General features: G+C 41.1%; 1 protein-coding gene across 1 annotated transcript; it reads left to right on the top strand.

The window, feature by feature from the left end:
- Positions 1–15,134: 15,134 nt before the first annotated feature.
- Positions 15,135–16,182, top strand: LOC147430141 (pentatricopeptide repeat-containing protein At4g38010-like). The gene is made up of 4 exons (XM_086495106.1): positions 15,135–15,274; positions 15,338–15,648; positions 15,846–15,900; positions 16,035–16,182. Exons 1-4 carry the CDS (start codon positions 15,135–15,137, stop codon positions 16,180–16,182), a joined length of 654 nt encoding a protein of 217 aa, XP_086351232.1.
- Positions 16,183–16,432: the final 250 nt, after the last annotated feature.

The raw sequence follows: 16,432 nt of genomic DNA on the forward strand, positions 1-16,432 counted from the left end.
CTTGAGCTACACAGTAGGCTTGGAGAGTCAGTTCATGCATCTTCCGAGGAAGCCACATTTGGATGGAGTACGACGCACACTTAGGTATGTGCAAGGGACTCTTGACTACGCATTTTTCTATACAGCAGATGCACCATTAGCATTGTATGGGTATACAGATGCAGATTGGGCAGGTAGCATTGTTGATAGGAGATCTACGAGTGGATTCATGTTCTCTTTTGGGAGTGCTGCTGTTACTTGGAGCAGCAAAAAGCAGCCTACGGTTGCTTTATCGAGCATAGAGGCCGAGTACAGAGGTGCAGCAGTTGCGGCGTGCGAGGTAGCTTGGCTACGCACATTACTTGAGGACTTGGGAGTGCAGGTGGACCAGTAGATTGTCATTCATTGTGACAACCTCAGCAGCATGCAGTTGGCTAGGAACCCAGTGTTCCATGCTAGGACCAAACACATAGAGGTCCATTACCACTACGTTCGAGAGCGAGTGTTGGCAAGCGACATCGACTTGGTCTACGTCAACACAGAGGAGCAGATAGCGGATATCTTTACCAAGGCCCTCGGAGCTGAGAAGCTTCGACGTTTCCGGACTATGCTTGGACTCTGCGACATGCAGAGCTCGAGGGGGAGTGTTGAGATGTCGAGCTCTACACCTTGAGCTGGCATCCACTACGGGTCTTGGCCGCTTACTGCATTTACTCACTGGCGCGTTAGGTGACCGACACGGAGGATCTCTGCCAGTGATTCTACAGCTGGACTACACTTATAGTGCCAGCCTAGTACGCTTCTAGCGAGTTCACACTTAGTGACCGCATGTACATATGTGCTACTTTTCAGCTTTAGCACTTAGTCATTTTGTACTCTCTTTTCTGTGAAGAAGAAGAAGAAGCTTTCCATCTCTGTGTGCTTTGTGCTTGCCTTGTGTAGCTCTTTTGCATCCTCATTCTTTACATGATAGAGGTAAGAGTGTTGTTCCCGAGGGTTTTGATGTTGCTGATTGGGCACAAGCTACAGAGGATTGTGCTGAAGCCCAGGCTCATGTATCTCGTTGGCAAAAAATGATTCATCGATTTCGTAAGGAGCGGTGCAGGGTCTGTTTTTGGGTGGAGACCTTTGCTCATTCTTTTTCTCTCAGTCTACCACCTTGCCCTCCATTTTGATCTTCTCTTAATAGATACCTTTCTTGCTATTATCCTTTACATACACCTCTTGCTCCTCTGCCACAAGCGCCTCAATCTATTTCCTTGCCAACGCAGTTTATTCCTCGGGCTCCCTGGCCGGAACATATTGAGATAGATCCATGTCTTTTGGATGAGGTCTATTGGGCACATACTGCAGATTTTAGAGGCTTTGGCTATATTGATATTTCCTCTTTACCAGAGCAGGGTGCAGAGCAACCACCGGAACCTTCCAACCGGAGGGGCTGAGTGTGGGTTCGCGCAATCCACCGTGCGTGCCAGGTGTTACGGCGTTAGCCGCACATGCGGTCCTATGGAGGTCTGGACACTTCGGATCAAGGGTATGCGGTATGCGGCGGCCGTAGCGGCAGTTCTTCATAGGATATCATGGGACAGGAGTGTGTGCACCGTTTCCAATCTGCACTGGAGCAGCGATTGTATATGGAGGGGCATACCTGTCTTTTGATGTAACTTAACCAATCTCTATGATATTCAGGGCATCTACTATTGTAACTTTGTTTCTGGATATACATGAATGAAGCAAGAGGTGTTCTGGGCCTGTGTACTGTGTACTTCCTTCTCTTGTCATTCTATATGTTGATGTTCATATAATGTAGTTGCGGGTAATCATTCCCGTAATGCCTATTGCTCCTGTGCGGGCAATAGCCATTACACACTTCCTGCATCATCATCCTCATTATCTTCATCATTTTCTTTTGCACACTCAACATCCACAACTGGACTCATTTCTCCAACATTGTCTGCCCCCCCTTGATGATCAAATTCGTAGCTTCTTGAACTTCACTATCATCCGTGTTGTCTACGTTATCGTTGTCTTCATTTCCATCAACATCCTCTCCACTGCTTTGTTTCTCATCGATGTCAAGATTGTTAAGGTCTTCTTTTTCTTTATCATCCAGCTCCATTGTTTGTCTCGCAAGTGATGCTTGACTTGCACCACACCACTCCTGCAAGGATGGATTGCTCTCCAAAAGACTAGAGCATTGAGATTCTAACTCCATTGCTTCAAAATCATCTTTACATAGAGCAATTTCCCTTCTCTTCTTCGACAAGCTTTGCTCCAACACAACTCCACCGCAAAAAATTTCCAACACAGCTTTTCTCAAGACAAAACCCTGTGATAAGGCCATCAATGAAGTTCCTATCAATAAATTCATGATCCTTGCCACAAGAGCCTGAGAAAAAGACTCTTTTTGTATGAGCTTTGTCAATAGCCTCAAATCTATCAACCTTGCTAACAAAAGGAGCAACCATTGCAGAGTCCACAGTTCCATCTATCCATGAGTCATCTCTTGTTGCTTGGATATTTCCATATTCAATATGGACCTTAGTTGACTGGCTAGAAACCCCTTCAACAATAATTCCGATATTGATGAAATCAATGAAACACACTAGCACATATTCGTATTGTGCATTCAATGTGTTTAGATTGAGTGCCAAATTTGCAAAAAAATCTATAGAGAGCTTTTCTTTAGTACCATGAAGATCCAAGACAACCAATTGAAATGGTACGTGCTTTGTATTGCAAAAGTCTTTGATCTTCCCCATATCAAATCCCACCCCCTTGATTCTCCATGAAATAGACTCATCTTGAGATATTATGCCCATATTAGCTCTATAAAGATGATTGAGGAAAGTTATTACACTTTTTGGAAGTGAGGGTGGAGTCTTCTTTGCTCTGTTAAGGGAGTCCTTGACATAGTACTAGCTATAGCTCCTCATTTGATTGTACTCATGCTCTCCTAGCTTGTACTTCTCACAAACTTTCTCCCAAGATAAATTTTCCCTTGTCAAATCAAAGAAGAATGATATTATTGCTTCTTTCAACACTCAATCTGTTTTTAGCTTCCAAGCCATCTAATCCATGTCCATTCTATGAGGGGTATTCTTGCTCTTCTTTAGCAAGATGGTTTTGTCTAGGATTGCATTTTGTAGTTCAAGAACTTCTTTATTCTCGAGGCCTAAAATACACCTGAACAATGTAGGTGCCAGGTGCTTGTCTAATCTGACCGCCCTTCATAGTTAGAAATTTAGGATTTTTGTTGGAACCTTCGTCAATTGTTTCTCCCTTTGTATTTGGTAGCAAGCCTCGAGCATATTGTCTCATGATCTTGACCCAATTCTTCCATATCTTCTCATCACATAGAAGCAAATGCAAGTCGGTCTTGAAAAATCCCTTTTGAAGTGTGTGCTCTGTTGTCTCAACAAAGGTCTGCAAAATTGAAAATTCCAACATCAATATTGAGACAAGGCTCTAACTTGTGGGATTGAGATGTATACTTAATAAGTTCAAGCCTAGCTAGATTGAATTGTTTCTTTATATGCTCACATACATCTATGCAAAGTCCAAAATACATGGGTATATGTAAGTGGGGCTCAAACTTAAGTTCGAGCCTCGCTTAGCCTCATATGCAAGTGACACTAAATCTTAAGTTAAAACCTCAATTTAAGTTCTAAATGAGCACATGGAGGTCTTGCTTGAGCCTATGATAGACTATAGTTTACAAATAGATATTGATTAAAAAGACTCACATCCATGTTTTCAAAGAATCAAACAAGTACCTTCCAAGCCTCAAATTCCTTCTTGGTTTGGTTGACACCTGGTGGGGCTTAGAAGGAAAACCATTTGCATGCCACTGTGCTCGTGCTTGCATAAGTTGGCCAAGAAATGGCTCCTTTTGCATTGACATTGCAACAGATAGATTCGCATCTTTGGAGATTTCACAAGAGATCTTTGGTGGGCAATTGAGAATAATCTTTGATCGTCTATATTTGAATTGTTGACGCAATTGAGGGGTGACCTTTGCAACGTTTGCACCTTGCAAACGTTTTGCATCACTGATGGAGTGTTGTCCAGAGATGATCTAGTAATCAACATTGCTAACATCCTCTTTGACAAGTTTGTCAAGAGGATGTTTTTTGGAAGGATCACAAGGCATCAAAACTGCTAGTATCTCCTCTTGCTTTGGTTCTTGAATGAAGTCTAAAGTCAAAATCGTGACCCAATCTAGATTTAATCTTCTGTACACATAGTTTGATGGAGCAGGAAAACACCTTGTCACGTCAATGCTAAAGACTTCATTGATCCCAAAAAGGATAGAATCCCTTCTTGATTTCTAAAGAGGTCAGTGCCTTGTTATCTTCGGATGGAGTTTCCATGTCCATCAACTCCTCTTCCGAAACCTCTTTTTCTTCTGCACTCTTTTTCATCTTTCTCTTTGCTAGTTTTTGTCGATCTTCCTCAAGAGTAGAATCATCCTTTGCCTTTCTTTTTCTTCTGAGTCCTTGTGCATCTTGCCCTTGTGAACCTTCTTGCTCCTCTAAATTAATGGTGGCAGTGATCTTCTCTACATGTGTTGAAGCGCTTGCACGGGCACCTCTTGATGGTGCAAGTGCACTCCTAACTATGGCTTTCCCTGTCTTCTCCACAACTTTCTTAGGTAGTGCCCCTATTGGTTTCTTTGCAGGTACAATCTTCTTTGGTAAGCTCAAGACTCTCTTTGCATGTTTCACTACCTTCACTAGGTCTTCCACACAGTCCACACCCGAGTCTTCTTGATTAGTGATGCTGGAGATCTTCAATCCTAATTTTACAATAGAATTTTATTTTCCTAGTTTGCTACCATTCATGTCTGCTACATGAAAAGTGCCCAATGATAAGCAAAACTTGTTTGCCTTTGTGGTCTCTCCAATAGGTAGCACATTACATGCAAAGCAAGGCATTGCTGTTGCATCCACATCATCTTTGACACCCACAACAATCCCCATGTCTCAATATTTCATATCACCTTGTGACAAATATAGATGGACGTCACCTTTGTAGTTTTCATTTGTATCGTAGGTATCCACAAACCACTTCACTCCTTCTTTTGTTACTCAAAGGTCTTGTCAACCTTTATTCTTGGAGCAGTAGTTTTGGCGTGAGTGGACATTCCAAGAACATCGAGTGTGAAGACTTGTGCACCCTGCTCTGGTATACTTGGTACATTGGAAGCCTCCATTCCTGAAACAACCAAAAAGAACAATGTTAGAACCTAAAGAAGGAGCATATGTTTAAGTTAAATAGTACATTTAAAAAAAAACACTAGCATGTGTAGGCAAGGCTCGAACTTAAGTTTGAGCCAAAAGATGTTGTTTTGTACCCTTGCTAGCCACAAGGATGTCATGAGAGTAGTCTTGCAAGTTAGTGCTACATTAAATTTGAGCCTAAAAGTGAAGCTCTATGATTTTTCTAGCTAGAAGGATGTCATGAGGCTAGGCATGCACCCTAGTGCTACATTAGCATATGGAGAGGAAGCTCAAACTTAAGTTTGAGCCTAAAAGTGATTTTATATTCCCTGATGCACTTGAGGCTCGAACTTAAGATCGAGCCTAAAGGTGCTATTCTATGCCCTTGATAGCCACAAATATGTCATCAAGCTAGCCTTCCATGCTAGTGTCACACTCAAATATGCAAGTGGGGATCAAACTTAAGTTTGAGCCTCTTGTCATTGGTAACCAAAAGGATGCCATGAGGCTAGACTTAAGTTCAATCCTAAGTGTCTTTCTATTCTTGAATGAATCCTAAAAGGACTTAGTGAATCTAGATTTTCATGATAGTGCTATACTAACATATCTAGGTGAGGCTCAATCTTAAGCTCGAGCCTCTTGCCTCTAGTAGCCACAAGGATGTCCCTTGGCTAGCCTTACACCCTAGTGCTACAATAGAATATGCAAATAAGGCTAGCCACAAGGATGTCATGAGGCAAGCCTTGCATCCTAGTGCTAAAGAATATGCACTGGAGTCTCAAACTTAAGATCGATCCTAAAGGTGTTCTTCTATGCCCTTGGTAGCAACAAGCCCTACATGCTGGTGCTACTCTAGTATATGCAAGTGAGGATCGAACTTAAGTTCGAACTTAAGTTTGAGCCTACTGGCATTGGTAGCCACACAGATGTCATGAGGCTAACCTTACACCCTAGTGCTAAAGTAACATATACAGTTGATGCTCAAACTTAAGTTCAAGATAGAATTGCTATATTATCATACGCAGGCAAGGTTCAAACTTAAGCTCGAGCCTCTTTCCCTAAGTAGCCACAAGGATGTCATTATGTCAGACTTGCTACAATAGCATATGTAGGCAAGGTTCGAACTTAAATTTGAGCCGCTTTCCCTAAGTAGACACAAGGATGACATTAATTTAGACTTGCTATGTTAGCATAAGTAGGAAAGGTTCAAACTTAAGTTTGAGCCTCTTTCCCTAAGTAGCCACAAGGATGTCATTAAGATAGCCTACAATAGCATATGCAGGCAAGGTTCGAACTTAAATTTGAGCCGCTTTCCCTAAGTATTCACAAGGATGTCATTAGGTTAGACTTGCTATACTAGCATATGTAGGCGAGGTTTGAACTTAAGTTCGAGCCTCTTTCCCTAAGTATCCACAAGGATATCCCTCGGCTAGCCTTACACATTGGTGCTACAATATCATATGCAATTGAGGCTTAAAATTAAGTTTGAACCTAAAGGTGTTGTTATGTTCTCTTGGTATCCACAAGGATGTCATGAAGCTAGACATTTTTCCATGTCCTTGATAGCCACAAGGATGTCATGAGGTTGTGCCCTTGCATAGTAGGGCTACAAAGCAAGCAAGGCTCTTTCCATTGGTAGCTACAAGGATGTTAGGAGGCAAGCCTTGCATCCTAGTTCTAAAGAATATGCACTTGAGGCTCGAACTTAAGATCGAGCCTAAAGGTGTTCTTCTATGCCCCGTGTAGCAACAAGCCCTACATGATGGTGCTACTCTACTATATTCAAGTGAGGATCGAACCTAAGTTTGAGCCTACTGGCATTGGTAGCCACACAGATGTCATGAGGCTAACCGTACACCCTAGTGCTAAAGTAACATATACAATTGAGGCTCAAACTTAAGTTCAAGGCAGACTTGCTTTATTAGCATATGTAGGCAAGGTTCGAACTTAAGCTCGAGCCTCTTTCCCTAAGTAGCCACAAGGATACCATTAAGCCAGCAGACTTGCTACAATAGCATATGTAGGCAAGGTTCGAACTTAAATTTGAGTCGCTTTCCCTAGAGCTATTATGCTCTAGCCCTAGTTAAGTCTCAAGCACTTGCATGAGGCAACGCTATCATGCTAAAATATCCACAATAAGCTCATGAGGTCACACTAGAGTGGAATATGCTAGTGCTTTGAGAGCATTAGAAGGTGAGGTTTAAGCTACATCAGCACATTGTTCTAGTTTCTCAACAAGGAAACAAGGCACCAAAAACGAGCTAAATATCAAAAGCAAAGAATCTACGTCAAGTGGAAACGTCACACTCAGTACCCAACCAAGTAAGTGTTGTTATCTATCTTTTTCTTTAAGTAGATTAATTACTTAATTACAGTTTTAAAAAAAGTTAATTAAAGTACTTATTGATTAAGTACTCTAATTAAAGAATAGCCACTTACTTTCAATTTATAGAGCATGATTTTAGATGTAGTTGTAGTTTGATTAACTTAATGATAGAGTTTAAAAGGTGTATCAAGGAGACAGTAGCAAACAATAATGAGTATAAGTATTCATTAGAAGTAGATTAAATAGAGATTAGAAACTAATATAATGATATTGAAGACTGAACTTTTGAGATGCAGGTTTAGGAGAGATTAAGAGGAAGGGAGGGAGTGATTAAGAGGAGGCAAGGGAGATTAGAAGAGATTAGGGAGTGATTAAGAGGAGGCAAAGGAGATTACATAGAGAGATTAGAAGAGATTAGGGAGTGATTAAGAGGAGGCAAGGGAGATTACACTAAGAGATTAGGGAGTGATTAAGAGGAGCTGATGGTAATTACACAGAAAGATTAGAAGAAGATATCACACACACACACGAGAGAGAGAGAGAGACAAAGAAGTGCACCTGGATAAGACTTTCGAATTGGAAATTCAAATTTCAAATCTAAACTGCAATCAGATCTTCACCTGCAATCAAAAAGAGAAAGATATGCACACACACACACACACACACACACACACACACACACACAGTTAATGTAGAGCATTTTGGGACTGGAAATAGATTCATAGAGGAGAGGGAGATGGGAAAGTAAAGAGCCATACCTGTCACGTCGTCGTCAGTTTTTTCACTGTCTGCACAAAAACTGAAACCCTGTTTTAATGTAGAAGAGAGAGAGGGATAGAGAGAGAGATAGAGAATTAATCTAGAGTTTTGAAAAAGAGCCTTGTGGGGCCGCGAGCAGATTCGCAGAGGGCAAGGAGATGAGGGAGTAAATAATCTCACCTGTCGCGCCATCGTCGAATTCATACAGTCTATAGAAAAATCTAAATCTATTATAATATAGAAGGTTTTAAAAGCATTAAAAAGCCTTTAATAGCTTTTCCCACCAACCCTACCAAGGTTAGATTAGCAAAATCACATGCGTGGACCAAAACTAATGGTTTTCATGATGGTTAAAAGAAGTGAAAAAAAAACTTTTCGCGATAATCAGCATAACTTTCACATACGGAGTCCAATTGCAAAACTTTTTTTATGAGCTTGTAGCTTGAGAGCGGCTCTACGCTTTTATGAACAAACCCTGTTCAAAAATCGTGTTGTTTACAACAGGTTTTATGAACAATTTTCAAAAAAACGACGTTTAAGGGGTCAAAAAATTCGACGAAGTTAGGGGTGTCTAGAACTAGTTTTTTGAGAGTTTTGGAAAAATAATACTCACAAGTTGGACATAGTTTTGACTTCCCTTGGCTAAAACCTCTTAGGATCAATAGTGAGGAGCCCACCTCCACCAACCCTCTTCCTTAACCGATTTCATTGCACCTTTTTGCATGTAAAATTGTCATGCTACAATACGTAAAACACCAGGACTATAATCACCAAGAATCGATTTACACATAAACAACTGAGAGAAAAACCTCATTGTATTTTGAATGTCCATCAACGCTCAATTGTCATAGCATAATCTCCAAGGCCACCTATACTCGAACTAATGTCCTATCCTAAAAGAAAACTATATGACTAACTAGGCTCGAACTTAAGTTTGAGCCACTCATGCGACTACTTTGAAGCTCACCTTCTTGTAAGCTCCGACTCTTTTGATAGGTCATTCAAGGAAAATTGGGTTTGATGTAAAGCTCATCATTACCTTGGCTCCACCTTACAACTCTTTAAATGTATAATATAGCTCAAACTTCAATTTGAGTCTCCTTCCAAATTCAAGGCTACTTCAGCATAGCTTGGGTTTTCTCTCACACCTGTTGTTGCTCGTAGATTTCTAACACTTGAATGTGCATCTATGGTCAAACTTGACTTTGAGCATTCTACCAAATTCCATGGGTGCCTCCATGTAACTTGGGCTACATCTTGCAACCCGTGTGACAAGTATAGATTTCTAACACTTGGATGTACATTTAGGCTCAAACTTGAGATCGAGCCACCTACAAAATTCCATGCTTGCCTCTATGAAACTTTGGCTTTGTGAAACTCTTTTTATCTAGGTATTTATAGCACTTAGATGTACATCTAGGATCAAACTTGAGCTTCAGCCTCCTACAGTCATGCATGGGTTGACTTATAGCTTGAGATCCATCTTGCAACTATTTTAAGCTAAAGATTTCTAGCACTTAGACCTACATTTAGGCTCCATCTATGCTTCGGCATTGTAACTTAGGCACTATATTGGACCTATTTTCACCTTTAGATTTCTAGCACTTAGATGTACATTTAGGCTCAAACTTGAGCTCGAGCCTCCTACCATCCCCAATGGGTTGATTTAGTATAACTCGAGATCCATCTTGTAACTCTTGTGAGCTATATATCTCTAGCACTTGGATGTGCATAAAGGCTCCATCCTCCTATCAAATTCCATGGGTGACTATGCAATGTAACATAGTCCCTATCTTGCAACTCTTGTCAGCTTTATATTTCTAGCACTTGGATGTACATACAGGCTCAAACTTGATCTCGAGCCTCCTACCATCCTCCATGGATTGACTCAATGTAGATTTTGTTAATTGAATGGGATGCAAGATTTTGCCAAAATTGTGAGTGTATCTTGGGAATGAATTAAATTTTGAGTTATATGTTCAGACATACAATTTTACTGATATCTCTTGATTTTCTCAAAAACTGCAGGGTCCAAAACAAGGTGATTCAGTGTTTCTTGTTGATGGTTCCACAAGGAAAGCTCGTGGGGTTATTCATTCCACTGATGCATCTCAACGTTGTGGTTTTGAATTGATTGGCACAACATGTGTGGCGATACATGTACTAGAAAGTTTTGATGACACCTTCTTGATTCCATTTGTCACAATGGATGCAAGAACCATGTCTCAAGCAGTTGGAAGCATCATCAAATGGCCATTGCATAATATTGTTATGGACAAAGGAAAATCTCACACAATAGATGAGGATTTTCTTGTTGGTCAAGAAGATGGCTTGATAGATAGAGCGAGTTAGAAAGAGAAAAGAGACATCCTTTGGGCTGACAATAGATCTACAAAACTTGGTAATGGAGTGGTATTGCTGGTCCACCCATATGAGGCTATAAACTGTACTGAACTAGGTGAGAGTAGCTTGGGTGTCATTGTGGAAGGGTCGATGCATCCACATCAAAGTGATATTTCAAGTTTGAATTTGGTAAGTTGGCCTATTAGGCAGCTCACATTTGAGAATGGTGAGCCCTTGATCAAAGACGCTGGATCCTCTTCTGCCATTGAGGGTATTCAAGATTTCCTCATGGAAGAAACGGGAGATTCCCTTGACAGCTTATATGCTTCCAGTGATGACTATGAGGATGATGGCATACATAACAACACTGAAACTAGTTTTGAAGAAGGTACCACCAGTACAGAACTAGGTCTTCTTCTTCATACTCAAAATGATAGAGATCAGGATGCCATTGCCGGTGACTATGATATAAGAGATGGGACAGGTAAGAAAAGGTAAGTCAGGCCTAGAAAAAAAAAAGATAATGCTCATGCTTTCAACAAACAATGTGATGCTGCAAACATTCACAAAGTTGCAACAATTGATTGTTGTGAGATGCGATGCTGCCAGATTGGAAACAAATCCAAAATCATGCAAGCGAGGGCAGACTTTTGGGGACAAAGCTACACTAGTCGATGCACATTTGTATTGGATTGTATGAGCATGGCTCATAGAAAAGATCAAGAAGAGGAATGCTTTGACTTTACTTTTGATGGAAAGAAGGTATGTAGTAAAGCATGATATGTAATGCATGGAATAGGAAAGTCAACATTTTACAGGCTGCGTAAAAAAATCTTGGATGGAGCATGCAATGGCAATCATGGAAACACTGGAATAATAAGGAAGAGCTTGACACATGTTGAGATGGCAAAAGCACTCATACAAGGCTTCATAGATAATAATGCAGATCAAATGCCACATAAGTCAAGGACAACCATGCATGGAACTCGGGAAACTCAACGCGTTCTACCAACGATGTACAAACAAGTGGACATTTTGCGGGAAGTAAACGACACACTTGTCACAATGGAATACAAAACGTTGTCACAACCAACATTCTCAAGGTTGTGGAACACAGTCTTCAAGACAGTCACTTTATCAAAATCAAGCACATTCTCTAAATGTGACATTTGCACATCCATAAAGGTCAAGCTAGAGTCTACCAAAAATTAGGTGGAGCGTGCTAGATACATGGCAAAAAGGAGATCACACATGTTGCAACAAATGAGCTGTAGAAATATGTACTATGCTTGGAGGAGCTCTTCATAAATGAATCCAACCAAGTTCTTGTGCATTATACATGACAAGATGGACCAGAGTAAGACTGCTATACCACAAATTAAACCAGTTCCAAAATCTCTCAATGTAGTTGAGAGGCTTCCAGTATCCTTGATAGGAATGCTCACTCATGGACATGGACAAACAGCTTATGGTCACTTTGCATTGGGATTATGGTCGAGTGATCCCAACTTCACAATTGCATCTCTCTCAAAATGTCTAAGAAACTTAGAAAGAAGAGATAAACATATGTTTGGTGACTTGAGCTTAGAAAACTCAAGTGTAGAACCACAAACAAATATTTTTTATTGTGTTTTGTCTACAGCTTCTCTCTATCACCATATGAAAGTGCTTAAGGAGAAAAACTAGTACTGCAAGGAATAGAGTGCTCAGAATGAAGAGGCAGAGACTGATCTAATCACAAATGTGAATGTGGACACTGAGAACTTTGCTTCTAGACTGGGAAATGATTGTCCAAGGATGCAATCAATCTTTGGTACTAATGCACATGTACGGGAGGATGGCAATGTATTTGGGTTCAAGAGGTTGCCAATAACATTGTTGTTGCAACTTGACAATTGTGGTTCAGAAAATAAGAATCGATATGTGTTTGCATACCTATCATTGTTGGTTGCATGAGGAGTCTTTGACACTGTACAACTTGGATTTCTTATGGTTGGTCCCACTCATGAAGACATTGATGCATTGTTTAGTCGCTTTTCTGAGAAGCTTAGAAAACAAGCCATTTTTACATTTCCACATTTGATGAAGATCTTCAGTGAGTGTGTTAGCATGCATCCAACACGTTTTCTCCTACAAAAGGTGGCAGACTTTAAAGGATTTGTACAGGGGTTCTTACATGATGGACCAGATAGGTTAGTGGGTCATTCAAAGCCATTGCAATTTAAGTTCTATATGAGTGATGGAATACCTTTGATGCAATACAAAGTGCACCCTAAAAATGTGGATTGGTTACCCGAAAATGGTATAGAGTTATGGAAGAGAAATGACCAAGGAGGAGCCAAGCTTCCTGAAGGTGTTCCAAAAGTATTACCACCCTTTGTGTATGTTAAAGATAGTGAGAAAGTTATGGAAGGAATCAAGAAGTATGTTAGTTGGTGGAAAGATCACTTGCAAGAGAAAGGAGATGAAAGTGAGTATGCCAGGTGGATCAACCCAATTCTTATGTACTGGGAGAATCTCATGCAAGCTATGCAAAACCCTGGACAAAGTGAAAACACTTTATTTGATGACTTTTGACCAAGGTGTATGCATGAACAAGATCATCCTCTTGAAGTTCCATTGGAAGATGGTCTAGATGAAGCACTTGACATAATAGAGGGCCACTATTGTGGTCCAATGCGCAACAAACCTACTGAGGAGTTCAACCCAAATCTTGATGTGGCAAAGGGAGACTTTGTACTTGTGCAACCTTGTGATGAAAATTACCCAATTTGGTTAGGAGTGGTAGCAACAGATATTGATCAAAACAATGACTCGGCAACCTATCTTCAAGTGAAGATACAATACTGGGCACCAATTTCAAAGAAGAAAGAATGCAAGTGATGTGGAGGTTTACAAGGATTGTTGGAACAAGTATTGGAGAGAGAACATCAATGATCCTCAACGTTGGGAAGACACTAGCTACATCATTTGGGCATGGAAGCCCAAGGGTGGACGAATTCCTGAAAAAATCAAGATTCCAAAGGCAATAATCCTAAGTCTTACCATACACCGAGCGACATTTTTCGAGAGAACCAAAATCTGAGCGAATATTTATACGACATGGGCCTAATTGTTGAGCCCTCTTCTCCGAGAGAGAGAGAGAGAGAGAGAGAGAGAGAGAGAGAGAGAGAGAGAGAGAGAGAGAGAGAGAGAGAGAGAGTTCATGCACTAGCAAGAGTACCCAGCATTCAGCTTTCCTTGTCGGACAAGTTGGATTAAAGAAGTTTAAGTTATATGATTTCTTCAGCTTGAAAACTGAAGTGATCTGGCCAAATTCATGACACGTGGCAACGCTGCATATCTTAAAGGCAATCTATCCTAATGGGTGTTTTTACACTCTCATTTTTTGAAATCTTGGAAGACACCTTTGCAACCTCATAGCCATGGAAAGAAACTCCTCGAGCAGCCCAGAGCATTGATCTCGTGATGCCATCATCATAGTAAAATCCATTGTCCTTGTCATTGCTATTTTTCTTGTGAGCTCCCCTCTATTAGGCTCCCTACCCTGCATTGTTTGAGAAAAATTATTTTTCCAAACATATAAAATTCCTTTTCTTGAATTTAGCATAAGAGGAAATTTTCAAAAATTAGATTTATTTTTCATGTTTTTACACTATTTTTCTTTATTTTGAGGTGGAATTTCTCCTTTTTCCCTTGCTCTCAGCCGGCATTTTTGAAATTGGAAAATGACACTATATTAAGATAATACACATTTTTTCTCGAAGACTACTACTGTGCATCCTTGCCCGATAGCTATCGTCTCTAGATTGCATTTCTGCCTTGAACGATGCAACGGCGCATGTTTTCCCTACCTTTTCGTCCTTCACCCCAAGATTCCTATTAATCCCACGCTTTCAAAACTTGACCCACCTACTATATACTCTTCATGAAACAAAAAAAATTATTCAAAGAAGCCTTCAAAGATTGATTTCCCCTTGGACCACCTAGGGCATTCCCACTCTTTCCATGCTCGCCCTCCCCCCAAACCCTCTTTCTAGTGATGCTTTTCCTCCCTTCCCACCACACCACCTGCTCGCCTTTAGCCCCCCCCCCCCCCCCCAACACACACACACACACACACACACACAGATCCGTGTACTCCAAATTCCGGACCACTCTGGTGCACCGTTTATGCATAAAATCTATTTGGCCAGATCCCTTCTTTGAATTATGAGTGGAAAACATGTCCTCAAGGCCCCTTATTGCTGTGATTAAGCTATGGAAGGGTGTATCATTTTTTTACTAAATGTGAGAGCATTCACTATACTTGGCATTGACGTCCAGTTATGTGTTGTAAAATTGCCATCTTGCAGAGAGAGAGAGAGAGAGAGAGAGAGAGAGAGAGAGAGAGAGAGAGAGAGAGAGAGAGAGAGAGAGAGAGAGAGAGAGAGAGAGAGAGATAAGCATTGGGAAGGGCAAATTTATTTCTTTTAAATGACTCCATCCCCACTACGTGGGCCTATATGGGAAATTTTTTTTTTTTAAATGACTCCATCCCCATTGGTTTGCTGCTGCAACCAGTCCGTGCCGGCGCGGACTGGTTGCAGCAGCAAACTAGGGAGCTACTAGAGCATGTGGAACCACAGGCCTGCAATAGAGCTAGGTAGGAAAATACATGCCGAAATTGAAAGAAGAGGGGGAACTCCTTGATTGATTTTTATGCCAGGTGCGGACTCTTAGATTTAGCAAAGGAGATGTTTGCGACACTTCCATATCGAGACGTGGTATCATGGACTTCAATGATTGGAGGCTGCGCTGATCATGGTCATGGAGAGGAAGCATTGGAGTGTTTAGAACAAATGAGGGCAATGGGCATCCCCCCGAATGCTGCTACCTATATATGTAGCTTGAAGGCTTGTGGCATCGTAAGTCTCAGAGAGGAAGCTCAGCATATGCACCCTGAGGTTGAAAGAAAGGGTTTGCTGGCAAATAACCTTGCTGCTGGCAATGTTGTGGTTGATATGTATTCCAAGTGTGGTATGCTTGATTTGGCACATCAATTATTTGACAAGCTTCATTTCAAGACGTGGTCTCATGGACAACATTAATTGCTGGGTACGTTGAGCATGGTCAATGCGACAAGGCATTGGACAGTTTTGAAAGGATGCAATTGGGCAATGTCTCTCCAAATGAAGTCACATACATCTGTATACTGAAGGATTTTTGAATGCTAGGAGTTGTAGATAGGGGACAAGAAATACATGCTGAATTGAAACGAAAGCAGAAGATGTAGAACAATCCTATCATTTGCAGCGTGGTAATTGATATGTACGCAAAGTGTGGGTCCCTTGATCGAGCACGCCAAGATTTTGATAGCCTTTGTGTCAAGGATGTGATTTCATGGGGACAATGTTAATTGCAAGATACGTGGAAGACGACCAGGAAGAGGCAGCTATCAACTGCTTTGAAAAAATGCAACTTGAGGGTGTTACTCCAAATGCTTCCCCCATAAGTTTGAAGGCATATGCTAGCATAGGAGCCATAGATAAGGTTGAAGAGATACATGAATAGATGGAGATAGAAGGCCTATTGGAGTTGGAACCAGTAATTGGAAACACCTTGGTAGGCTTGTATGCCCAACTGTGGTCGGCTAGCCAAAGCACAATCTGTCTTTGACAAGCTTGATAATCAAGATGTAGTCTCGTGGTCTACAATGATTGGTGGCTTTGGGGAGCAGCAACATTCCTGCCTCCAACTGTCTGTGATGCTGACAAGGATCCCTTGGAAGATTTCTGCGTGGCCCTTAGCATCGATGAGCTGC

Source organism: Adiantum capillus-veneris, chromosome 22, assembly GCF_014529385.1.
Source record: "Adiantum capillus-veneris isolate H3 chromosome 22, ASM1452938v2, whole genome shotgun sequence".
In the NCBI taxonomy this organism is placed as follows: Eukaryota; Viridiplantae; Streptophyta; class Polypodiopsida; order Polypodiales; family Pteridaceae; genus Adiantum; species Adiantum capillus-veneris.